Source organism: Blennius ocellaris (genome assembly GCF_963422515.1).
Source record: "Blennius ocellaris genome assembly, chromosome: 2".
NCBI lineage: Eukaryota > Metazoa > Chordata > Actinopteri > Blenniiformes > Blenniidae > Blennius > Blennius ocellaris.
Genome location: NC_137651.1, coordinates 22,132,890 through 22,160,097, shown reverse-complemented (window position 1 = coordinate 22,160,097; position 27,208 = coordinate 22,132,890). Strand labels below are relative to the sequence as shown.

The 27,208-nt window shown below is 43.7% G+C and overlaps 1 protein-coding gene across 1 annotated transcript; it reads left to right on the top strand.

Annotated features, from left to right (window-relative positions):
* Nucleotides 1-520: 520 nt before the first annotated feature.
* LOC308139813 (large neutral amino acids transporter small subunit 4-like) lies at nucleotides 521-26,321 on the top strand. Its single transcript, XM_080509348.1, is given in 16 exon segments — nucleotides 521-657; nucleotides 3,405-3,625; nucleotides 8,087-8,305; nucleotides 8,435-8,491; nucleotides 8,633-8,709; nucleotides 16,385-16,477; nucleotides 16,586-16,657; nucleotides 16,659-16,720; nucleotides 17,411-17,511; nucleotides 17,514-17,636; nucleotides 20,167-20,310; nucleotides 20,589-20,715; nucleotides 21,097-21,229; nucleotides 21,655-21,728; nucleotides 22,152-22,275; nucleotides 22,360-26,321. Coding segments are annotated over 15 exon segments (1,728 nt in total). The 5' UTR covers nucleotides 521-657; nucleotides 3,405-3,465; the 3' UTR covers nucleotides 22,522-26,321.
* The last annotated feature ends 887 nt before the right edge of the window (nucleotides 26,322-27,208 follow it).

Below are 27,208 nucleotides of genomic sequence, written 5' to 3'. Positions count from 1 at the left end.
CGCCCTGTAAACGTCCCATCCTGTGATTTATGAGTCGTTTGGGATCTCAGCTGGCCTTTCCTCCGAACCAGAGCCGCCCCCCCCCCCTCCTCTCGAGGGTTTCTAGGAATCGCAGGATTGGCGTGAAGGTGAGTGTAAACAAGGCTTCCCGTCACGTGCTGCTGCATTAATGGAGAGTAGAAAGTGGAGTTTATTCTCTCTCAATTGACAAAAGTATTTCATTGAAATCTCGGATGTTTATGTGCTACTGCTTGAATTCGCTCACTTGTGAATACAATCCTCCAGTCTTTAAGTGTTGTGAACTTTTTGTCGCCTGCAGTCATCAGTTGTTCCAAAAACAAATCTGAGAAACGTTTTTTTTTTTCCTCCGGCTCCCTATCAGAGCTCCCTGATTGGTCGGCGGATGAGCTAGAGACGGGCCGTGGCCAATCAGAGGCCGCGGCTGTTTGTGCGTCTCCGCTGCGCCTCCGCTATAAAAAGGCGGCGATGAGCGCGAGGTGGACAAAACTACCGTGACAGAGACAAAAGTGAGTCCCGCAGGTGAGTCTGCCGCGTCGCTTCTTGTCGCGTGACACCGGGAGGAGTGCGGGAGCCGCCGCGGGGGAGCTGACAGGCCGGGGAGAGCAAACGAAAACACAGCCGAGTCCGCGCGCTCAGGTGAGGCAGCCAGCCGCGCGCTCCGGAGGATGCTCCATCTCTCCGCCTCCTCTTCCTCTTCATCCTCCTCCTTGTCGGGCTCTGTGTGAGAGTCGGCCATACATTTAAATCCAAATCCTTCTTTTTCTTCTTCTTTTCTTCTTCTTCTGCCGCTTCTCTTGTGCACTCCTTTGTTCACAGGAAGCAGCAACTTCATTTCCTCTCAAACACTCATCCACATAATCTCATCAACAGCTGTCTTTTCTTTTTACTCATCTCTTCTTCTCTCTTTATTCTGAGGTTGTTTTATTGTAAAGGGAATGAACGATGTATACGTGGGAGAGAGAGGGAGAGAGAGACGCCAGTGTTTTACAGTCTTTGTTTCAGCAGCTTGATGGTGTTGTTGATACTGAACAGCTGAGCGCTGCTCGTGTTGACGCGTGCGTAAAAAGACGCAGCGACGCGCCCGGAACACCGCGGAGAGCCAGCAGCAATAAAAGCTCCCGAGAGCATTGTTAGTTCAGGTTAAAAAAAAAAAAAACTTTAATCCGAAAGGGAAACGTTAACGGCGTTGCTCCCAAGTGGAAAGAACGATGTGTTAATGAAGTAAATTCGACATAATAAATTCAAACGGTGGTTCAACATGCAGCTTTACAGCCCCGTTGTTGTGGCTTAGTTTTTAACCGTACACAGAAATACATGTAAATATAAAGAAATAAGGGGAAAAAAATAACAAACTCTTATTTTAATCTTTATCTGGCCTTGTTTTTTTTTTCTATTTTACAAAAACAGTTCTTACTATGCAGTTTGGATTATAAATGTCCCAAAAATGGTTAAAGTTTGCTTTTCCTTTCCTTTAAATCCGTTTGTAACTGCAACTCTCAGCAGTCTGTATGAATCCTAATGTAATAAAATTAAAATGGAAATTTGTGCTCAACATGGGCAGATATTTGCTTTTAGCCATGCCGGTTTAACTCTATGTTTGTTATGTGGAAAGAAACGAGAAAAACAGAGTAAAAGAACAGAAAACAGCTGGAGAAAGAAAAAGTACAACGGCTTTAATTGGCTCAATACTGGGGAACATGGCTCCAATCAGTTTAAACTAAGAACAGCTCATAAAACTATAATGGCAAAAATGTAAATCATAAAAAACAGTCATAACACTGCTAAAAACATAAAATATGTTTTAAATAGTTGAAAGAGAAATAGAATGGCTGAAGAACAAAAATGGCTTTGTTGGATAATAATGTGACTAAAACGACATATTTCTAATAAATGTCCTCAATGCCTTATAAACTTTATACAGAAAAAAAAATTGTTTTGGTCCTAAATGTTGCTCAGCTTTAAAATGTGCAGTGCGAAAAAACAGACTGTTATTGTGGAGGAGTCCTCCCGGATGTGCTGGTGGTGTTTGGGGCTAGTTTGACAGGCATGGGAGCAGAAAGGATGCAGATCGGGGTAGAAGAAGAGGAGGAGGAGGAGGAGGATGATGATTCCAGTCCAGTTCAGACCAGTTCCGAGGCTTTCCCTCATCCACCGCAGTACACTTTGTCTTTTTAAAAACACCCACAACATTAATGCAGTCTGATTATTAACGCCAATAAACTGTGATCATCCAGTTTCTACTCACAAACAATCTCATATATAAAAACATCTTCACACTCTTGAGTCAGGGTTTTGCGAAATGATGTTCAGAAGATAGAAAAACAGCTGTGTTTGAATTAATGATGTACTAATATCAGGTCTGTATTAGAGCGGCGCTCCAATGTCAACAATTTAAAATGTGAATTTAAACGTCACACTCATTAGAATTCATTGAGACTACTGTTGTTTTGTGATATTTCTAACTATACTTACTAACTGTTATATCTATTAATTTATTTATTGAATATATGTTTTTGTTTTCAGAATTCGTGCCTTTATTTGTTGTATTGGTCGTGGAGAAAAATATGCTTGTAAATCCAAAGTGTCCTGGATTTGCAAGCAGCTGTCGAGTACCTGAACGCATCTCAGAATCTCGCGCCGCGCTGGTTCGAACCGGCTGGATCCTGCGTTGCATTCATGTGCAGCAGGATTTTACAAAAACCCGTTATTTCCCTCTGTTTTTAACGGGATTCAAACCACAATTTATACTGATATTCGCACATCCCTCTCATGATCAGCAAACATTTGAATTAGTAGTAAAACCATTCGTTTTAATTGACGTTTTTTATATGAACAAAGAGGGAATCCAGCACGTCATTGTGTACTGTGGTTTTTTTATGAGTAATTGAACATATTCTGCTTTTAATCTTCTGATATCAAAGCAAGAAGTGAGATAATAAATCTTAGTGCTTAAGTCATGCATGGTATTAAAAGACTCACTCTGCTGAATATATAAACCAAGTAAAGACCCTCTCTCACATTCCTCTCCCACACGTGTTGAATGCAACATCAGCCTCACGTGCGACTGCTGCAAGCCCCTATGTCACTGACAGCCAATCATGGAGGAGCCTTTAATCCTCCTGGCCAATCACAGGCGAGGGGGCGGTGGGCGGGGTTTAGTGTCTGGAAGGTCTCAGCTGTTTTCTGTTTGAGCTCTCTGGGCCATCATCATCATCATCAGCATCATCATCCTCATGACAGAACAAAGAGATGAAGGTCCCCAGCTTATATATAATCCAAAACATATCCCCGAGAAGTCAAACAGAAAACACATTACATACTAGTAGGATATACAATGGACTTTTCTTTAAATCACCACATGTGTTTTTGTTCTTCCTCTCCAGGCTCCAGCATCCCGCCTCACACCCACACCCACACACACCTCTACCTCCCGCCGCCGCCAACATGGCTCCCACCCTGGCCACTGCCTTCTCCCGCCGCTGGTGGATGGCGGTGACGGCGGTCATCGAGAGCCTGCTCTTCTCCGCCGTGCTGCTCGGCTGGTCGTCGCTACTCATCATGCTCAAGTTGGAGGGCTTCTACTCGTACCTGTGCAGCGGACCAGGTGAGTCACGTTAACAAACGCAGACCTACAACCAAACGTCAACGGTGGAAATTGCAGGGAATGAAGATGGAATCTGAAGAATTAACACAGAAGAAGGAGCAGTGTCGACTAAATGTCGGCGATTGATGCTTTATGGTCGCTCCCGGTCTATTAAAACTGGCCGATGGGTCAATGTTGGCCCACAGGAACAAACTCGGGTAAAGGTAAGCCAAGCTGAATAACGTCAGAAATACAGACAAACGGTTGAGTCAGGATAGATTGTGGAGAGTAGCATCAAAATGTCAAAAACAAAGTGGAAATTGCAAATGAAGTGAAATATAAAGAAGACACACTGTCAACATAATGCCAATTATAGTGGAAAATAAGAAAATACAGAGTCAACTGCAGCGATCGCAATGAAAAGTTGACAAAAAAAAACCACGCGTTGAGCATAAAAGCAAAATGCGGTGAATTTAGTGGAAAATGCAGAAAAAGATATAAAGAAAAATATTGGATCTCCAACAAAGTGGATGTATTGGGAGCAAAATGAAGCAGAAGTGTTCAGAAACCAGACCAGATGTCAAGAATGGAATCCAACATTGGTGGCGGTCCATGAGAGAACAGTCATGTTTGGATGTTATTTACAGTTTGTGTGAGACGTCGGCGACGCCGCGACGCTGCGACGCTGCGACTCCCTCTGAGCTGCAGGGGAACCAGAAGCTTTCAGCAGATTGACTCTGGCACTCAGGATTAAGGACATTTTTAGTGGCGGCACAAACAAAAAAGCTTTTACAGGAAGTGCTGTCGGTCCTCAGCCGGGACGCGCTCACAAAGCCATTAGAAGAGTCTGAACCGGAGCAACAGATGAGTCACGTTCTGCAGCGTCTTGTTGGTCCGTCTTCCCAGGGTGTTCTGATCCGAGTCCGCCTGGTCGAATTAAAAGATGTAAACATACTGGAATATAGACTACGTCGTCAGGAGGGTTTAGTTTCCGTCCTCGGGCCACGCACTCGTCTTGTCAATGGCACCATTCATCCCTTCATCCTCCACACAGACCGTTTTCTGTCTCTTTGATCCTCCGATTGTATCTCCATCTGTGAAGTTCCCCTCTTTGTGTCCAACAAGGAAGCAGAGATGAAAGCCCGCCGTGATTATCTGCCGCCGCGATTTATCACGCGTGGCGTTTAATTCGATCGGACTCGTGTTAAATTTCACGCACCGAGACCGAGCGTCTCCTCAGTGTAGTCTTCTGACGTCACTTTAATAAGCAGCTAAGGAGTGACATAGCTGTGGGATAATTAGATTTGCTTTGTTTTCAAATATGCAAACTAACAAAATAAAAAAAAGACAGTCTTCTATTTGTTGTTCTCCGTAGAAATTTAATTTTAATTTCAAACTCGCTTATTTTTAGGTTTGCATGAAGAGAATCATTCTTATTAAGTTAATGACAACTGGTTTTATTTAGAGTTCTCTTTATACTTTGATCCTTTCTTTCTACCGATCAGGCGACTTGTGGCTCAATAAACCAGCAGTACATTCCCACCGATCCGTCTGTAATGATTTTTTAATTTTTTTTGGTCACACTTTGGTTTTCTCTCACTTTTATCTATTGACGTACTTTCAGCCTCAGACTTGTGTCGTTTCTGGGCTTATTTAGACTAAATCTACTATAAACTTTTCTGTATTTTGAACAAATCCAGGTTTTTTTTCGGAGAGTTGACACCGTCTGCTGAGAGTGAGCCGCGGTTTTGTGTGTTGTACCTTTGAGAAACTTGCAGGAAGGTCGAAAGAAATCAGTCTGTTTGTCTTCATTTCTAACCGTTTGCAGACTCTTAAAGAAGCTTTATTTGTGCCGAAGCAATTTTATTTATTTTTTTGGCCTGATCGAAGCAGTCACAATGTTTTTCTTTTGGCTCAAAGCGATAACTTCTAATGGAAACGACAGACTAAACACAAGACAATCCGAATGATTCGCCCTGCGTGATCTGAGGTGCCGCTTGTTACTTTAGTCCAGGACGATCAAACCTGCCACTAAAGGTCGGTGTATTTTTAGCTTTGAAACTTGTCGTTCGTCGGTTCAGTTCAGCCCCCCCCCACTCGCTACTTGTGGTGTGAAAGTGTGTTTAAATACTCGTCAATAGATCGCCTCTTGCTTTTGTTTCTCTGTCTGCGGGGTTTCTTACAGCGAAAGTCTCTTTTGTCTATTTTGTGCTGGAGTTGCTCGGTCACTAGTGAAGCTTGAACTTAAGCGAATTAATGTTGTTGTTGTTGCTGATGTTGAGCAATAGGAACAATTGAAGGCAGCGGTGATCTTTTGAGAAACACCTCCAGGTGTCTGACGGCCGATCTTCAAACATTTCCGCCATGTATTACCCGCCTCTAATCTCAACACTGCCCCCTGTGGTTACATGGTGGTACTGCCACGTTTGGATCAGATCTATAAGTTTCCGGGAGACCGACACTTGCAAACCTACAAATGACAGTCGGTTGATTACGTTTTCGTAAACAAATGAATCGCATAATATTTCAGTGAATCACGATCAGTTGCAATTTCTTTGCATATTTAAAATCTCTTTAGAATTTGCAGAACCCGAATGCGGAGTGCATCGAATCACGATTTACCACGGTTCAGTCCGTCTATCCCAGTTTTCCTCTCGCTACGACAATAAATGCGGCGCTCCATGTTAACTGATGTCACAGTTTGTTTTGCAGGCTCTACCTTTGCCTCACAGTATGTCCCAATATGCTGATTATCAGCTGCGTCTGTCCGGATACGTCTGACTGACAACCCAAAGAGCGCTTATTTGCACAGTTGAGCAATGATTCAATCAGCTGGGTCTGAAGTGACTCGTCTGCACTGGCGGGCGGAGAAAAGGAGGGACGCGTCAAGATAGGTAGAACGGAGTTAACTGTGTTTACTCTGAACGCAGTGCAGTTCAATAGAAAGACGCTTCCAGAAAGATCGAGTCAGTCTCTTCTATCACCGAGTGTGTGTGTGTGAAGGGACCTCTTCCTTTATTAACTGGAGTTTGCTGTGGACATTTGATTAGTCAGCAGTCGGGGGGGGGGGGGGGGGGGGGCATGCTGCTGCCTCCTGTTAGCCCGACACTCGGCATTTAATACAGTGACGCTCCTCCAACAGCAGCCTGAAGGCAGGACACCAAATCTCCCCGATCGACACAAACGCTTCCATCTCACAGCTCCTTTTAACATTTCTGCTCCCCAGAGGCCCAGTCTTTATGACTTTGTTGAGCTTTTCTTGATCGAGACGGCCTTTAATCCATATTTAGGACAAGCTTGAATGAAATGCATCATGTCAGTGTATCTGAATCGTCACGTAAACTCGACCCGTGTCCTGGAGTTACAAAACCCTCCGTCATCAGATTCTCGCCTTTCGCCCAAACACCCTCCGAGGCTTGTTTTGACACGGCGTATTCGCTCCACGTGTTGTTCCCCTACATGTCCTCTCGGTTTGACCTCCTTTTTTTTTTTGCCTCGCATGAGCCACGTGCAAGATCAACACCGACATCAGGGTGGCGGGGGTAGATTTGATCTGCAGTTGTTTACGACACGGTGCCGAAACTTTATCCTGAGGAGTGAAATGGGGAAACGTCTTCAACGCTGTCATAAGAAAGCCAACGTGGGAGACGCGGGCTATTTTGCCGAGTCGTCCTCCCACCTTTGTCCCGTCTGTCCGTCCGTTTCCCCGAGAACCAGAAGCAACACGATAAAAATAGACACCGCATGAACTCTGTGGACTGTGTTGATGTCGGGTTTCGGAGGAATACTGAGCCAAACCGTTGCAAAAGAGCACCCACCCCAACCTCATCCCACCCCATTAGGGGTCCAGTCGCGGTTATTTTTAGCCCCTGTTTGCGCGATATTGTGTTGTTTGCCTGTTTACTTGACCTTTTTGAAAAGAGACTCTGGGCTCTTTGCAGTGAGAGATGTAAATGTAGAAGCCTTGGAGAGGAGTATTAGGAGCGCCATGTATTCGCGTACCGACTCATTTCTAAGAAAAATTGGTGTACGCCGTGTGAAGGGTAAATAAACGGATTGAAGAGGTTCATCCTTATGGCTAATTGAGGGGAAAAAAGCTGATATACAAAAAAATGTGGAACTGACAAAATGTTGTAGAACTAAAAAAAAAAAAAAGTTCAGAGGCCAGATTGTGAAATTTTAGCTATTTTAAAGTTTCATAAGAAAGAAAAAAGTTGTATATATTTTTTCAATGTTGACATTTATATACCTATATATTTGTACAAAACTATGGAATGTTATCATTTATCTCGTACAGTAAATCGTGCAGCTGTAGTTATAACAATTCTGACCATCATTAGATTATTAGATAATTATTAAATACACTTAGATTCATAGATTCAGTTAAGAAGCATTGGTTTGGAAGGCTGGAACACCTGGGAGCGGTTTGATGGGGGTGTCTAATATTTCTTTCTCTCTCTCTCTCTCTCTCTCTGCGTTCAGGCAACAGCTCCAGCCTCAACCTATCCAACCTGTCCACGTCGGAGTTGGGCGGCGAGCAGGAGGAGTATCTGATGATGAACAACTGGCCCATCTGCAAGGACCAGGACGAGATGCTGAACCTTGCCTTCACCGTGGGCTCCTTCCTGCTGTCGGCCATCACTCTACCGCTGGGCATCGTCATGGACAAATACGGACCCAGGAAGCTGCGTCTGCTCGGAGGTGAGGCTGGATTAGAGAGAGAGAGAGAAAAAGAGAAAAGAGAGAGAGAGAGAGAGAGAGAGAGAGAGAGAAAAAACACTGGACGTCCTTCACCTGCCTGTTTTCTTCACCTTTATTCTGTGTTCACAGCGGCCTGCTTCGCCTTCTCCTGCCTCCTGATCGCGTATGGAGCCAGCGATCCCAACCGTGAGTGTCTCTGATCACACATCCGACACGTTTCCTCGCCTGCGTCGCGCTTCTCCTGAACGCTGACGCAGCAGTGACACCCGGATCAGTCAGACGCACCGCCGTACCCGCCTATCTCTGATTTGCACTTTCCCTCTGCAGAACTGTCCATCCTGATCTTCTTCGCGTTGGCGATGAATGGCTTTGGAGGCATGTGCATGACCTTCACTTCTCTGACGGTAAGAAAGCTTTTCAAGGACTCTTTAACTCGTGGTAGATCTGGTACGAAGGTGAAATTGTGCTTCTTGTCGCTCAACGAGGCTGATTCTGATAAATATATATATATATATATAGTGACCCAAGTAGAGAAAAGAAGAGATTTATAAAGGAGTCAAGAAAACATCAACAGAGATATATTACAAGGAGATCTCTGCTGTTCGCGTTGTTGGTTGTGATTTTTTAATCTTCAAGGTTCTTCTCTTAAATTATTGTACTGATGATTCTGACTGTAAACTATCCAAGATAATGGGAAACTTCATTGACTTCTAAGGATTTGCCGCCATTTGACCTGAAAGAGTTCTTCATTTCAGAAGTGAATCCTGTGTTGAATGTTTTGGAGAATTTGACGACCTTTTAACTTTTTTTGCTTGTTGGACGAAATGGAGAAAGGTGGACAATGAATAGCTCCAAAAAAAGAAGAAAAAAAAATAGTTTGTGTGCAGAAAAAAAAGCTTAGTAACAAGATGTATAAGTGATAAGAATAGTAAAAGGGTTATAAGAAGCAAAAGAGCACCATTTATCGTTAAAAGTTTTACACAAAACTGCAAAAACGTCAGAAATGATAAGATATGTAAATAACCAACATTGATTTAATTGATTGGATGGGTTAAAAAAATGAATGAAACTGAATTTGTTCAATCTGTTAAATGGAATAAAGACAAAAAAACAACAAAAAGCGCTAGAAATAGCATATTTTTCTCTTGCCATCATGTTTTATGAGTCTGTTGGCAATAATTTAAAAAAAGAGTTCTTGTGAAGTGAATATATCAACAGCTGTTCATGAAGCTTGGTATAAAAATTTATTATTCTATTCTATTCTATCCACCTTGAAAACACACAGTAATTCAGTCTTGGTGGTTAACAATATAAACTGCTTCACACACAGAAGGAAAAATCCTGAAGTGAAGGTTTTTTTTCTGGCGAGGTGAGACAGATTTTAATAATAAAAAAAGGAATATCAGCATGATATGTACCACCTGATAAGAGAAGTTAGATAAGAAGGCATGGAGGAGGGAGGTGGAGGAAACTGCAGAAAGCGAGGGATGGAGCCAGCGGTGGCCAGAGAAAGTGCTGCATCACAGGGGAGGACATGTGGGCGAGACATCCAGAGAGATCCAGTGCGCATTAGTGATCTATTATTCACTCCGGCTCTGCCGCCTTGGCTGGGAGCCAAAAAAAGACCTCTCCTCATTACTATTTCATCCACACCAGAACCCACGGAGTGTGCGTGATGGGGAGGATTTCACTCCGCCTTTAACGTCTGACTTGTTGTGAATAAAGTTGCTGCGATGGAGTGCAGAGAACTCGCAAACAGGAAGCGCAAACACAGGAAGTGTGTGTGTGTGTGTGTGTGTGGGTGTGTGTGTGTGTGTGTGTGTGTGTGTAGGTCCCCACCCATGCCTGTTTCCTACCCAACTGTGACTCTAACTGACACACACATTCAAATCGAGCTGGTTTCATCCTGCCTTCAATCCCAGCTTGTTTTCTTCCTCTCCAGTTTCAGCCCACCCCCCCCCTCCACACATACACACACATACACACACACACACACACACACACACACTCAGCCTCCCTCAGCGAGGCCAGACCTGTCACACGCACGGGTCTCGTGCAGCACTGGACGCCAGTATTTTGAGTTATTTTAGCTGCAAGAGTGCCTCCGACCTCCAGTAAGCAGCAGTCGCAGCTCCCTGCGGGGGCTCCACAAGTGTTTGGGTTCCTCCGCTGCCTCGTTGTTGTGCGGATGGGGTGACGAAAAGTATGCAGGATTTACTTTACGTGCAAAAGGAAAATCGGTCCGCATTGAAAACTAATAGTTGGCGTAAAAAAACCAACCCAAAAAAACCTCTAAAAGGTGCCTCGCTCTGAACTCTTGTAGAACTTGTAGAACAAACACAACCCCCCCCCCCCCCACCTTCCACACACGCAACATGCCAGGCAGTCCTTAATCACACTAAATTATTCACCTTCAGTTTGAGAAAATGCACTTCTGCAAGAAGGATTTAGCTGAAAGCACAAAGCTGTAATCTTCGCTATTGTTCTCCCGTTGAAACTGAATTTAACAGAGGTGACGGGCTCACATGTCAGAGAGGAGTGTGTGGCTGGTTTGAATCCCACTGCTGACGCACTCATTGATTCGTTTATTAATCGGTGACGAGCCGCCGCCCCCAGTGAGTAGTCAAGTTTAGCTACCGTTAAACAGGACGGCTTGAATACACAGAGACAAGGGGATGAAATTATCCTCAATAAGTATTTAACCTCAAATATAGTTTATTTAAAATATAGTTCAATATTGTTTTATGGTGACTTGGAGTTAGCAAAAAGCGGATTTTCAAACATTTTCAGTTGCTTTTTGAGATCAACTGTGGAATAAATAACTGTGCATCTCGGTAACCTGTGGTACTTTCGCTTATTTTTCACTCGGCTCAGATTTTTTATTTTTTTTTTCCCTTTTTTGACGCTGCTCCTATTTCTTTTCCTTATTGTTCTTTGTTTTACTTCCTCATTCCCTCCCTGTGGATCGCACTCTGATAGCGAGCGGGGCTGAGAGAGAGGTGGGGGGGGGTAAACAGCGTCATGTTACAGAGTGGTTCTGCTGAATCTCAACACACAGACGACGTATGGACACATACGTTCATGTGCAGCGCCCACGCCCTCCCTGAAAGCCCCTCCTCTTGTTCTTTGTCCCATTTGTGGCACGTGTTGGAAACTCTGAAGCTCCACATGTATGATTCCATCATATTGTATGAGCGAGCAGCTCCTGGTCACTGACGTGGTAGAAAATATACCCAAAAAAAAAAAAGAATGTTTAAGGTGGAAGGAAATGCAATGTTTATGCTGGTATTAGGGAGCAGTTGAGGCCAGAGCAACTGTTGCAGTTCAGACTGGATCAGTCTGACACACTTAAAAAAAAAAGGGGGGGGGAAGTATGAAATGACATCAGGACGATAGAGGTATGGCGCTGGTCAGCTGGTGTTTGCTGATCTCCAGGATAAGGCGCAGTCCTCTGTCTCGTGCGTCAGGGCCGCCGGACCGGTCGCAGCTGGTTCTCAGTTTCCACCGGCTGCAGCACAAATGCCCCTCTTCCTCCTTTCGTTTCTCTCTTCTTTCCTCTCAGACGCACCGTTTCCTCTTTTCAGCCGTCATGAAAGGCTCTGTCAGGTTTTTATCTCCCACCCCCCCACCCCACACACTCCCTCGCTCGCTTTGTCACCTTACATTCTGGCCTTTTCCATTTCCACTCTCAACACTCGACGCACGATTCCCACCCACCCACCCCCCCCAAAAAAAGCAGAAAAGTGCAGAATGGGCTGAAAAGTTGGCGAGATAAGGGGGGTGACAACAGGTCGGGGGTTGTGCAAAAAAAAAAAAAAAAAAAAAAAGTCAGTTTCTGCCTATGAAACATGAACAAACACATAGAAACCTGAAGTGGGTCAAGCTGTGAACACTGTGTACTGATACGTTCATCCTTGCACAAAGAAATGATGGCTCGGGAGGCTTCATCACACGTGTGCTACCAATACCACAAACGGACAGTTTACACAAAAAAAACCAACAAGTTTTACTGCGCTAAATAAACAAAGAGCCTGAAGTCGTGCGAGATTATGAAGTGAAAACAATCATAGCTGGAGACACAGTCATGACGTATAATTTCTACTATATTCATTTGACACAAACTCTCCAAAATGCATTTTTTTTTTTTTTTTTTGAGGCCAGTCTTTGTAATTTGACACGTGGCTCTATTATTCAATGATAGCATGAGATTGAATGGAAAGACTGTGGTCGGTGGGGATTCTCGGATTGATGTCATACTTACTTTTTTAAGGTTTACAATACGTTTTCCAAAACGTGCATTAAACTTGAACATTTTCTCATAGTAATCATTAGTTGTATTTAATACTTTGCTACAAGATGAATTATTCCACAGTCGTCATAAATATTAACCAAACTTTTCAATTTCACCTTTTCCTCGCCATCGTTGTTGTGATGTCAGTGATTTAGTGGAGATCAGGGGACTAGAAGTACAAGTCGGGGATTAGTCGAGTCTGTGATTAATGAGGCCGAAAGCGGAGGTGGAGGAAAAACGGGGTGAAGCCTCCAGGACAAACGGGGAGTGCAAGCAGGTGACGGGAGGTAATCGGGTTGTGTGCGTCGATGGCTCAGAAACATTGATCACATTCCTCCCAAGATTAGGAAATCGTCAAAACAAAGTTCTCTGAAGTCATATCTTAAAAAAGAATTAGTTCAGAGAAAAACAAGTTGCTTTTTGGCCTCAGAGTTAACAACCCCCCCCCCCCCCCCCTCGCTGCCCGTTATAAACAAATCTTTTCGTGACGTAACAAAGACAAAATGTCGTCGTCCATCTTAGAAACTCCAGGAAACTGGAAGCGTTTCCTTCCTGTTCCCAATCATTTCTAGCAAGTTTGTCCAACGAGAACCTTAAACAGTATCCAGATCTAGTCTGAGCTGACTTTACAGGCTCATCCCTGTTAACCCTACCAACAAAATCTAATGTCCAATTCACATTGATTTACAAATGTTCTGATTTCGCCCCCAAAATACCAAACTTAATATCGTATTTAAAAAAAAAAAAAAAAGGGAAGGACACTAGAGGGACAAACGTTCCTTATTTTAGCTGCTTCGAGATCAACAAAATATGTTTACAGGTAATCTTTTTAAATAAAGAGAACACACATGTTGTATATATACAGTTTTGATTTAAATACAAAAAGTGTATCTTGGGTTGTATTTTGTAATAACAGTATGTGATTTAATACATTTTAGCCATTTTAGTTTTTTTTTTTTTTTTCAATCAATCTTTAACTTTTAACTAACTAGCTATTTGGGAAACCGCTGTTCTCGCTATTTTACATTTGTTCGTTCTTTTTATTTTCTTTCTGGAGCAGTTTCTAACTTTTCGTTTTTTCTCCATATGTCAAACATACAGGGCGAACCAGTGAAAGCTAAAAAGTCTCAATGTTGAATTAAAATCCATTTCTATTGGAAACTTTTCTTTAAAAATGTTTTTTTTTTTTTTTTTACTTAATCGTAGTTAACTTACTTAACTTAATTTTAAAAGTCAACATTAATCACCTAAAGTGGTAAATTAGCTATGAATACTATGACTTCAAAGTCCAATATTCATCAATCTGTCTCTCTGCATAAGAGACATTCATTTATTAAGCCAGACACGTTTTATTGATGCTCACGAGCACAATATCCAGTGAAAACATCAAGAATTGAGTCAAATGTGTGTTTACGTCTGTTCACATAGGCGTCATCTCATGAGCCCCCTCCTCTTGGGGGGGGGGGGGGGGGGGGGGGGGGGGGGGGGGGATGTTTATAGCTACACTGCCAGTTGGATATGTACCTAAAGCATCAGTCACAGCGCTCAGCTGACACGTCTGACTGATTTGTTATTGACTCAGAGACTGTCACCACCTTCATCCAAGCCCTTTAATCCAGCTTCTCCTTTCTTTATTAGCAGACTTGACCTGTTTTTATTTCTTTATCTTTTTTTTATTTATTTGGAAGCAGCTGACTGACTCACATTTGTTGGAACCCACTAAAACTTCACAGTGTGACGCAATCTTGTTATTGAGCCAACATGCGGTTTGGGAGGCTGGTCCAGACTTGCTGCTGCAGACGATGTCGTCTTAAAGGTTTTGCTTGCCGCACGTGTGATTTTTGTTTTGTTTTCCACCATTGTCGGATAAACGCTTGCCTGTAGCAACAAAGCGGTTCACACAGAAACCACTTCCTGCAGCAGTGTGAGAGACTGTGAGGTGAATGACAGGGAGGTCAGGGACTGACTTATCTGAGCTGCAGTGGCCTTGGTTCTTTGTATGTGGAGCGAGAGTCCTCCGTTTCAACGTCTCAAAAGGGCTGTCGTGACTATAATAACCATAATGGCTACAGTATTTGCAAGCGCTAAAGTGGCTATCATTAGCGTTGAGACTGGTCTTGAGACGTCTTCCAGGTTTTGGCCTTGGCCACAACATTAGCTACTGGCTAAAATAGCACAGCTACGATGGCCAACAGAAAAAGATTCCACTAAAATAGCTGTTGTGTATAAAGTCTGAGTAGCTTTAAGGAATAAAAACAGCTGTAAATGATAAATAAAACAAACAAAATGAAAAAAATATATACTATAACCAATGAATAGCTCTAATTGCTACCATAGCCATAAGAGCGAATGTACAAAAAAAAAAAGGCTAAAATAACTAACTTGACGTGTTTCTTTTTATCAAAGTGACTAAAAGAGCTGAACTTGCTGTTACAGCAAGCCAAACAACTAAAACATCTCAAATAATTCTGCTCGTCCAGCTAAATCAGTATTACAGCTATGAAAACTGTAATAGCAACTGCTGTAAATGTGATAGTTCACTCATACAGCTAATGTTTGACTAGATTATTGGCTGTGTTCAATTAGCTCTGAGCTTATTATATCTAGAAAGTCATTAAAATGGTCTGTTTCATTGGTTTAAGTAATTTTTAAGTCACTCTATAATATAATAAAGTCGTACCTTGTTGTGAAACAGCTCTAAAGCTAAAGATTGATTTTATATCACAGTACCTCTGAAGTATTCTCACGGCTTATTTTTGGGTAATGACACGTTCGACAATTCTATTATATTTAAGATTACTGTTGCGAAAAACACTTTTCATACGTTGGCGTATGAAAATGAACCTGTTGACTTTGCTGACTCATCATCTCCAAATCTCTGCGGGGAAAAAAAAAAAAAAAAAAACCAAGTGAAGAAAGATCAGGACTCCCGCGGTTCAGTGGAAGTCTGTTATTTTGGATGTCATCAGCAACATTTGCCTCTCGCCTTATTTGTTCCAATTAATCCCGACAGTGACGTGTGGGTGAGGGTTGAGCGAGTTCAGGCCGCTGCTTAACAAGCTGGGCTCCCGCGGCGAGAGCCAGCGTCCGCACTCAGGAGGTCAATGAGAGGAGATTGGACGGGGGGAAATTCTCTCTTCTTTTTTTTTTTCTCCTCCGAGGAGCCGCCGGTGTATTTTTAACTCTTCTGACTGGGGCGAGGGTTCGATTCCCCGGCTCTCTGCCTCTCCGGCTGCCCGTCGTCCACTCCCCGGCGAGTCCTGTTGACGTTCTGAAGTGGCTCGCTTGGAGAACGGCATGTGCTGCTTTCTGGAGTGGAGGGTTGAGCAACAGACTTTGTTTTTTCCCCACTCAAAGAACAAAAACACGGCACGGGTTGTTGTGTACTCTTGCATGTCGGCCGTCAATAAGGTGGAGTGCGACGCATTCCTGCATCGGGGAGGTCCGCGGGCAAAGATTAGAGGCCCGACATGCCCCACGTTGCTCAATCTATTTACAGACATAAAATGCACGACTCTCGCCCCTGATGATCGAGTTTATATCAGATCCACCGCATCTTTTTAAACTAGGATTTTAGGGGGAAAAAGGTTTCCTCCGTTTCTCCGGTGATGCCGTAGAAATGTCGATCCACTTTGAACTTTGTCCTGACGTGTCCACGAGTAGATGATGGATCATTTTAACCACTTTGAGCAACAATAACGGCTCTTTGTGGGGATGTGAATCCATTCCAGAGGCCAGGATTTGCTTTTTTTTCCCCCCCTAATATCTTTGTGTTTTTTTCTCTGCAGCTACCCAACATGTTTGGAGACCTGAGGTCCACGTTCATCGCCCTGATGATTGGCTCCTACGCCTCTTCTGCCGTCACCTTCCCCGCCATCAAGGTAAGGTGATCGCTGGTCTGTCCTCGAGGCCAACAGCAGACGCTGACAACGAGACTCGATTCCACCCCCACCGTCATGATGGATCCGTTTTCTTCCTGCCGTCTGCAGGTGATCTATGATCTGGGCGCCACCTTCATCTCCATCCTGCTGGTCTGGGCCGGCTGCGCCTGCCTCGTCTTCCCTCAACTGCTACATCAACTGGCCCCTGGAGCCTTTCCCCGGCCCGGAGGACATGGACTTCACGTAAGACGAGCAGGGCCGGCACTTTTAACGCAGCTTGTACAAAGTGTGGATATTCGAATTAAAAATGTCATTTTTAATTTTTTTTTAATGTCTTTTTAAGCCAAAAAGCTTGAATTAAAACTCAGAAGCTCAAGTTTGTTTTTTTTGTCGCGGGAACTTCAAATGTCTATTGTGCCTTCGTGAATTTCAAGTTTAATTCTGGACAAGTCGTCAACATTTGAACACATGAAGAAAGGTATTGGTACGATTTCCCGGTTTTAAGACTCGTTGTAGTGTGTTTAAATTAGCTCACAGCCAATTCTCATACCTCTTACCAAAGCTCTTATAAAGCTGCTTTTATGAGCTTTCTTAAAATAGAATTAAAGATCTAACTTTAGGCCAAGTGTGTGTAAAAGCACACACACACACACACACACACACACACACAGAATGTGCATATGTGTATAGCCTCCAGCCATCGGTGCTCAGCAGCCGCTGCAGTTTTATTATCTAACCTCATGTAATGCGTTTGCTGTAATTTGTTTCCGGCTGCGTTCTCCTCCAAAACCTGCAGGACTGCACAGACGTGCACCACCGCAGGCTCGCGCGGCAAATCCCAGCAAAGCCGCCGAGGCTCCCGAAGTGAATCACCGCGAACCAGAAGAGCTTCTTCCGGCTCTGACCGCCGCCTCTCTTTCTCTTTCCTCCCAGGGTGAAGATCAAGTTCAGCTGGCTGGGCTTCGACCACAAGATCACCGGGAAGCAGTTCTACCACCAGGTGACCACGGTGGGCCGCAGGCTCAGCGTGGGACACGCATGAAGCAGCAGCTGCAGCAGCGGCAGCAGCAGCCCGCCGCTGATCTGACCACGCAGGAGGCCAACAAGTTGTGTCTGTCCACCGTCGACCTGGAGGTCAAGTGCAAGTCCGAGGAGGAGAGTAAGTCAGCCGAGGAGCTCCGGGGGGGGGGGGGGGGGGGGTCGTCTGAAGCATCTGAACAGTGTCCAGATGCTTCAGTTGAGATCAAAATGTTTCCATTGAAAGGTTCCCTTCCAGAAGCAAAAAATCCGTTTTAAAAGCTGATCATCATAAAACAAGTTCAAGAAAATACGTTTTGGCAGATTTGAATGAACAAAACACAAGCATCTAAAAAACAAACAACCAAAAAAAAAAACCTGGAAATGATTTGAAAATTTATAATTTTATCATTAATTTCTATCCTGTTAACGTATAATATATATACAAAGACTTTATTGCAATTGTAAAAATTTTAATTGGTGAAGAAACTACTAAACAAGTATTAAAAAGAAAACTGAACAGAACCAAACTAAATAGGTTTTAAATATTTTGAGGTTTTGTATATAAAAATACAAAGGTTTCACTTTAGGAATTATGTGGAAATCAAACATTTTCATTATTGCATTCTATTGAGTTTTCTCTTCAATTTAGACAATAAATGTGTCTAAATTGATGCTAATATATTTGTGCAGAGTACTTCAAAGTGCGTCTCTGCACTTTATTTAGATTCCCTCTTGTATGATTGGGAGAGTAAAGCCTGACCTACTTCTCGACACGGCAATTAGATGCAGCTGCCCTTTAACGTCTCGTCTACACGGCTTCACGTTCCCCCCCCCCCACATCCACGATGAGCTGACCTCTGTTACCCCGACACCCCCGGGCCTCGTCCCCCTCTTCCCAGCTCACCGTGGCGGGGTCGGGGACCCCCGGCAGGGGGGGGCTCTTTGGTACCAAATGGACCGTGGAATTGGTTCCGACCCTGTTCTTGGAATGCTGCTGGAGACGAGCATCGCTTTTGACAGAAGTGTGTGTGTGTGTGTGTGTGTGTGTGTGTGTGTGTGTGTGTGTGTGTGTGTGTGTGTGTGTGTGTGTGTGTGTGTGTGTGTGTGTGTGTGTGTGTGTGTGTGTGTGTGTGTGTGTTTTAGAAAGAGTCAGACTTATTTGGTTCCCCTCTCATTTGCTGAAGTTTTATTTGTGAAAATTTCAAGAAAAATATAGATTTATTTTTGTTTGTTTTTTTTATTAACAGTTTATTTAAGACATGCTGCCTTTAAGACTATCTTACTTGACGCCACGCTGCCGGGGGGGGGGGGGGGATTTCTAAACTAATGCATAGAGACATTCGTTTGACATTTCACTGTATTTTGCGGCAAGAGGTTTCGTCAAAATGGACTTTATGTTGAGATTATAGTCATTGTTTGCTTATGTGAATATATATATATATAGTCTGTGTCGTCACATGTACTCTGTGCCACAATAAGAAAAACCGAAGACCGACGGGGCGCACGCCTCTAATGGATCGCTCTATTTGTTGCAATAAAACACAAATTCACTTAATGCACGTCTCTCAAAGTGCTCCTCAAACATTACAGGGCCGGACGAGCGTGACCAAACAATTGGGCTACCTGTTGTCCGAGGCGATAGAGCCATCTGCTCCGTGTGTGTCTCCTCCATTAATTGGTCCCACCATATGGACGGCCCGCTGCCTTTCTTTCCATTCAAATACACAACTTCGATTAATCATCAACTTCTTTCGGTCTTGGCTTTTCCCCCTGCCTCTTTGCGCTCCTTGGCAGGTTGAGGCTCGTTGCCAGGGCAGCCGGCAGCCTCCGGGAATATTCAGGTGACATGTAACAAACCCCCCCCCCCACAACAACACACACCCACACACAAGGAGGGGAAAATAGAGCAGGGATGAGTCAGGGCTTGTTTGCGTAATATTTGACAGTATAAAGCCTTAGAAATCATTGTGATGGAGATTGTTACAACAAGTAATTATCTGCAGAGGAGTTTCATCCTGCAGGTTTTTGTTTGGGTTATTTTTCTGAGGGGGGGGGGGGGGTGTTACAGATAAATGCATTCTTTTATTGAAAATATTCTATAAAAATTCAAAGAATGCGAGCGGTTGGTGCAGATTTTTTTTTGTTTGTTTGTTTTTCTTGGGCGTTTCTATTTTTACTCATTTCTTAAAGTTCCCATGTTAGTTTCAGAGTTCATAATTCAGCCTTGTCGTTCAGTTTCCCTTTTCAGCTGCTGACTCAGCAGTTTGCATGCGTGTGCCGATGTACACCTGGATCAAATACACTTTCCTGTGGTGTTATCATTGCTTGTTTTGTCATTGATGTACAAAAAAACTGCTGTGCAACTGTATGTTCTATGTTTCTAATAATTGGATTCATTTTTTTATTTACTGTTTTAATTCATCCTTTCTTTTTCATGCTTAATGTTGCCAGTTTTTTTTTTTTTTTAATTAAACGTGGAGTTTGAAACTCAAGGATCTTCCACCAGTTTTATATTAAAGCGGGTTTATTTGACGAAAACGGCAGCGGCGTGATGAAAAACAGAGAATGAAAGCATCTCTGCAGCCCATCTCTTGTGATATTTGATGTTTTTCCAGTGGCGGGCCGACTTTAATGAGCTCTCCTCTGTCATTTCTTCCCCCCCCCTGCAGCCCAGTCTTTCATGAAGAGCATCTTAAGCCCGATCTTCATGCTGAGCCTCATCACCATGTGCGTGACTCAGCTGCGCCTCATCTTCTACATGGGAGCCATGAACACCATCCTGGAGTCTCTGACCGGGGGAGACCTCGGCACAGGTAGGAAAACCGCTCGGCTTCTGTCCCGCTCCAACGCTCCAGTTTTTGCTGTTGAAAGATTTGTAACCTGGTTCTGACATCCCCGCCATGCTGCTGATGCAGTGGAGAGGATGCATGTGGGTAAGAGACCACTGTCCACTCCCCTCCACCTCAAACTGTCTGTGTTGTGAGCGCATGAGCATCCCCCGTTTAAAAATCCTCCATGTGATACGTCACGCTGTTGTTTGTGCACGGTGGTGAGAGTTTACCCCCCCCCCCGTCTGCTTTCTGCCCCTCAGTGAGCGTGTACACCTCCATCTTTGGCGTGCTGCAGCTGCTGTGCCTGGTCACCTCTCCGGTGATCGGCTACGTCATGGACTGGAAGCTCAAGGACTGCGAGGACGAGAATGACAAGAGCGCCAAGCTGTAAGGAGTTCATGGAGAGAGAGAGAGAGAGAGAGAGAGAGAGAGAGAGAGAGGAGAGAGAGAGAGAGAGAGAGAGAGAGAGAGAGAGAGAGAGAGAGAGAGAGAGAGAGAGAGAGAGAGAGGAGAGAGAGAGAGAGAGAGAGAGAGAGAGAGAGAGAGAGAGAGAGAGAGAGAGAGAGAGAGAGAGAGAGAGAGAGAGAGAGAGAGAGAGAGAGAGAGAGAGAGAGAGAGAGAGAGAGAGAGAGAGAGAGAGAGAGAGAGAGAGAGAGAGAGAGAGAGAGAGAGAGAGAGAGAGAGAGAGAGAGAGAGAGAGAGAGATTAAAAAAAACAATAACATACAAAAAATGGCTTTATTTGGGCTAAATTCTGCTACTTCCTCAGTGACCCCGGTCAGCCTCGTCGCCAGAGCAAACGCATCCAGAAGATCGTCAACGCCACCAGAGCCTTCATCTTCACCAACCTGCTCCTGGTGGGCTTCGGGGTCACATGCATCGTCCCCAACCTGCCAGTCCAGGTATGTAAACATGCAGGCCACAGTGGGGAGGGTTCTTAACGTGCATGTCGGGCTGGAGGGGGGGATGTAAACGTGCAGCGTTGGGGTGGTGTGGGGGGTGCTCACACTCCTCAACATGTGCTGCTGCAGCCTTGACTTGCCCCTCCAGGGGAGGGTTAACACTGCAGAGATGGACAAGATGTTCCTCGCCAGGCAGCAATGCAGCTCCTCCCGTCTCTCTGCGTTCTGCTGCCACCTGCTGGATAAAAGTGTTACTGACGCTTTCTTTGCAGGAGATGAACGCACATGGCAAGAAAATTATTGGGGTTGAGTCACTTTTATCAGATGTCGATGTCACGATATTGATAGATTTTTGATTTATTGTGCTGCCTGACCTAATACTGGAAAAAAAAGAAACGAAAACCGACTTTCTTTACTGTCCTCAGATTCTGTCCTTCGTCCTGCACACCATCGTCAGAGGATTCATCCACTCTGCAGTTGGAGGCCTTTATGCTGCCGTGTAAGTGTGAAACATGTTTCATGCTTGTAGCGGATTAGTCCCATTTTCCATCTTCAAAAGTTTTAGAATTGAAGCCAACTTGAACTGTCCACGTATCGAGCAGTTCTTTAAAATTCCTGTGTTTTCTTACGACACTTGTAAATCCTGCTTGTGATTGGATGGTCGGACCACCCCAATGCCTGGGTGCAAAAGCTTCATTTCTCTACTCTGACTTTTTTTTTTTAAATGGATTTTCTACATATCCTAATAAAGGTTATGACTATGACAACTATGCACGTCAAGTCCAGCAAGAAGCAACAAGATAGGAGGGAGAAAAAAATGTTAAATGATCTTAGCATGACACTAAAAATGCTAAATTAGATTACACTGTAATTCTGTCCTCATACTTTAATCGCCACCTTATTAAATGTTTGTCCCCTGCAGGTACCCATCTTCTCAGTTCGGCAGCCTGACGGGCATGCAGTCCCTGATCAGCGCGCTGTTCGCCCTGCTGCAGCAGCCCCTCTTCATGGCCATGGTGGGACCCCTGGAGGGAGACCCTCTCTGGGTAAGCTTTCAGACACAGCTGCGTGACGGAGAGCTTGCGGAGACGTTTCCCCATCCTGAGACCTTCCCGGGTTCCTCCCCGCAGGTGAACGTGGGCCTGCTGGTGCTGAGCATGCTGGGATTCTGCCTGCCGCTCTACCTGCTGTGCCACAGCCGCCACCTGCAGCGCCTGCGGGACGAGCGCGACGACGACCCCAAGATCTACGTCAAGATGGGCGAGGACGGCGCGCCCAAGGCCTGTGTGTAGAGCCGGGGGAGCGCTCAGGAGGAAGAGGAGGAAGAGGAGGAGGAGGACGAGGTCACCTACCTTTCTAACACGTGGGATCGATTCACTCACTTTATTGATCCACACACACACACACACACACACACAGGCACACGTCCGGGCCTCACCCTCTCAGACACCCAAATGCTGTGAAACGCACGCTCGCATGCACTCGAGCCACAAGGGGGCGTCTCGCAGCCCCCAACCGACTGCACCTCCCAGGAGAAAACTGACTCAAAAGAGGTAACAGACTCTTCACGTCTCCTCCGTTTCACTTTCTCTTTCTGGTTTGACTCTCGTACATGGTTCTACCTAAAAAAAAAAAAAAAAAAAAAAAAAAAAAAAACAGAGAAGAAGAAGACGCAGCCATAGAAACTGATTTCTGGTGCTGCCTTGTGTGACTCCGGTAACCATGCTGACCTTTTTTGTTAGTTTTTTTTTGGGGGGACTGGTCCGGGTTTATCGGCGTGCACGGTGGCTTGGCTCACCTTCTCTCTCATGAAGAAGAATCCACAGACAGCAGTATTGGTAGCAGGTCAGGCTGCAGCACACGGGGCCTCATTTCAATACACGACGTTAAGTATCTAGGGCCAGGTTTTGTGATTTTTAATGCAAAACAATCTTGACAACAAATTACAGCAATCTCTCTGCCCGAGGTTTTTGGGAAAAGCTGTACCAATCATAGTGCGGCGTGGCTTTCCCTTTAAGAGCCAGGTGCACTTGACGCAGCACGGTTATCATGGCGAATGTTACAAATGTGTGGCTGCATTGATCTTAAATTGCATCTTTTTAAAGAACAAGAATTACTTTGATGTTGTTCGGCAAGCTTCACTTTTCACGTGCGCATATATACGACATTCACATCAATAAATGGCATTAATGTTGCCGTATGAAGTCGGCCCTGTGCTGCTCCAGCCTCCACACAGATGAGTTAGTCACTGAAGTTCTTGTGTGTGTGTGTGTGTGTGTTACACAACGCAGTGTGAGGACTCCTGTAAACACTGCATGATGCCAGAGATGAATCTGGCTCTTTGTTTTTATTATTATTATTACTGTTTTACTCAGTCACTGGTGCAGGGACACACACACACACAGATACACAAACACACACACGTTGCAGGTTTTTATTTGTTGTTTTTAATCCGTATGTTATGAAATATGTAACCCTTTTTTTTTCTTTTTTTGTATTTACTTGCAATATGATGTGCATTCTTAAATCTCTATTCCTGATGCATGATGTGACCATGTGAGGGAGTTAGTGTATCCAGGGAGACGTCAAAGTGTGTGTTTTCAGAGGCTGGAGTGACGCTCCACACGTCTAGTTTAACGGGGTTTTGATTCCTAGTAGCAATAAGCACGAGAGGCTCTGCAATATTTCAACACACACACACACACACAGACACACAGCTGAATTTTGAAATCTCTAAAGGTGCTAGCTGCTTTGAAGGTACAATACGACATATCTTTTCTTAATTTCCCTTGTTTGTTTTGTGCTGCGAAGACGGCTGAAGATACTAGCTCAACCTGGTGACGCCACTTTGCGCCACTAGATGGTGCAGTGAGTCACTGAAGTGTCTAAATCTCAGAGAGCCACTGGAGGCTGCTTCAGCTGCTCTCCATCGCCTTCTATTCCTCCGACAGGCTGTACCTTTAAGGGCAACTCCTAGCAGATTACTAACGGCTTATTTTTCTCTACAAAACGGCCTCCAAAGAATCAGATTACTGCTCGAGAAGTTGTGTTTTTTTTTGTTTTTTTGTTTTTTTTTTAATCCTCCGTGTTCAGGTTTTGTGGTGATTTCAACTACAGCAACAGCTCTGGGAAGCTCAAATTAACCACCACTACACACACACACACACACACACACACAAAAGAAGGGAGATGCAGCGGGCCAACATTTAGGAGTTAAATGCAGAAGATTAAAGAACCTTTGAGAAGTTAGGAAAGAAGTGATGACGCAGGGAGATTATAATGGAGATGAGACACGCTTCCAAAGACTGTGGTGGGAAGACAGAACCAGGCAGGGAATGGCCCATTAAAATCCATCCATCCATCCATTCATCCATTCATCCTTTCATCCAGGAGCAGGTCATGTGACACGTACCCAGAGCAGAGAGACGAGCCTCCGCCGCCTCCTCACGCACCCAGAGAGAGATTTAAATGAATGGCACATGATGCACTTTAGACTTTTAGAAGAATGGACCTTAATCATGTAATTGTTCCCGTCTAATCCCCCCCCCCCCCCAAAAAAAAAATAAATCTCCCCCCCATGCCACCCGATTCGAAGAATGTAGACTCAAAGCTTCAAATGTAGATTTGTATCTTCAGGACCTGGGAATAGAAAAGTCGCCCTTATTTTTTTACTCACAAACTAAATGGCCTTGGAGCGTGTGGTGAGCGGCGGCGGCGTCTCGGGGCTCAGGATCGTGTTCACGCAGAAGTTTGTACAGAGGAAGGTGTACGGAGTCACATTGGTGCCAAAATTGAGCGCTGCAGACAAAAATGACCCCCCCCCTTAAAAAAATGCACTTTGTTCAATGAAAATTGTCATTTCTGTCTGTATAGACAACAATTTGTATTTGTATTTTATATATTAATTGATAGAAGATTAAACCATGTTCAGCCTTGGAAGCTGATCTGAATCACAACTAGACATAAACACACATTTTCAAATGTTTTTTTTGTTTGTTTTTTTATGTTTTTGGTGAAAATACATAATATTGACATCTTTTTTTAACATTTCATCTTTCGAAAGCAAGTTACAACTGCAAACAGTTTATCATTTAATGCAAGAATAGTTGCAAATTACTCAATTTTCTTCTGTGGCTTTGCTTAATTTGCTTGGAAACACGAATTCCCCCGACTAGATTGCAGTGAAATCGTTTTGTGACTACATTTACGGTTATTTATTTTTATTTTTTATTTTTTCTCCACCATTTCTTCCGATTGGAATATCGCCTGGTAATTTCATGATGAGGTGTAAAATGATTCAAATACGTTTAACTAATTTAAAGCTGTTTTTGTCGAGGTTTGGTGAATATATTGTTTTGTCAAACATTTGAGTAAAATCTCCATTTATAGTTTATTAATTTCCTCATTATTCGATCAGAAATGACCCCCCCCCCCCCCCCACACACACACACACACACACACACACACACACCTTTTAATTGAATGACCACATAGATGCACTGATTATTGATTTAAGGCACCAAGCTGACTCCATAAACGAGTGGTTCCCAACCTGTCATCCCCCTCGCCCCAAAAGATTTTCAAGTGAAATCTGCAGAGCTCTATCTGATCTCTGATTGGTCGAAACATTCCAGTGAAGCTAAACGCCAGTGGACACACACCCACCAACATATTGTGGGTTTTTTTTGTTTGTTTTTTTCCAGTAATTTGCACAAATCTAATGTTGGAAACTTTACATTAGGATAACGGGCGACCCTTCATGGCGTCCGGTTGGGAACCGCAGCCTTTTACACCTCATGTGACTGAGTGAATGTGAGTGAAACTGGACTCAGATCATCTGACGCGTTGGTTCCTCTCAGCAGTCGTCTTGTGTCTTGAGTCCAGTCAGCACCTTAATAAGCCCCGCCCCCTCGCGAACCCACCTTTTTTATGGCTCCAGGTGAATTTTTTTTTTTTTTTTTTGTCACTTTTTTCCTTCTCATGTTTTACGAGAATGTGCATTTCCATGGTCCTACTTTGTATATTTGCATTTCTCTTGTCTCGTACCACAGCATAGCCATCGTCATGACTTTTTAAAATGTTCTGTTTCAAATGAAAGGAAAAAAAAAAAGAACTGAAATAAACAGTGATTTGTACAAGTGTGTGGGTTTTATTTCACAATTCTTAATTTAGTGGAAAATCACAATTTTTATGATTTGATTTTTTTGGGGTTAAAATAATTAAGTCCACATTTTAAAGATGTATAATAAGTTAGAATGGAGAATTGCCACTGGTTAAGTAAAACTATCTCCACATTGTTTAAAATTGTACTTAATTAAATTAAAAGTAGTTTCATTATTATTTTCCTTTTCCCACAATCCACTCCAAGAGACACGGTGCACACTTTCTGTCTATTTAGTTTAGCGTCAGTTCTTAGTCCTTCGTGTGATTCTGACAGAAAATTACATTTCAAAAGCACCCATCTGCATTATCAATCCCAGTTATTCTATAAAATAGTAGATTTTAAGGAAAAACTCCCAAAAAATTAAGTAAACTTAATTAAAAACCGACTTAGGAATTCTTGCCAATTATAATATGATGATTTCTAAGGGCAGACTTGATAGAAAGCCTAGCAGCCTTTCATTGATGATCAACTCATTCTCTGTGGATTGAGAACATTGAATATACAGGTTAATTGCATGAGTTTCAATGTACGACGGTGGGGACATATCTACTTTATTTCCATTTTATTCCAATTTACTTTTTTTTTTTTTTTTTTTAATTAAACTTTCACATATTCATACATGCAACTCAGTCCGTCCACTGAGAAGATTTTGGGGTTGTGTGATTTGTTCAAGGACAGTTAGACATAGGACTCATGGTGCAGAAGTCGTCTCTGTGGACAGACCCGTCAGACAACAAGTCTGCAGAGTTTCAGTGTGGACGATGTGGAGCCGAATGTCAAACAGGCTCGCCCACAACTGGAGGGTTCTTCCTCCC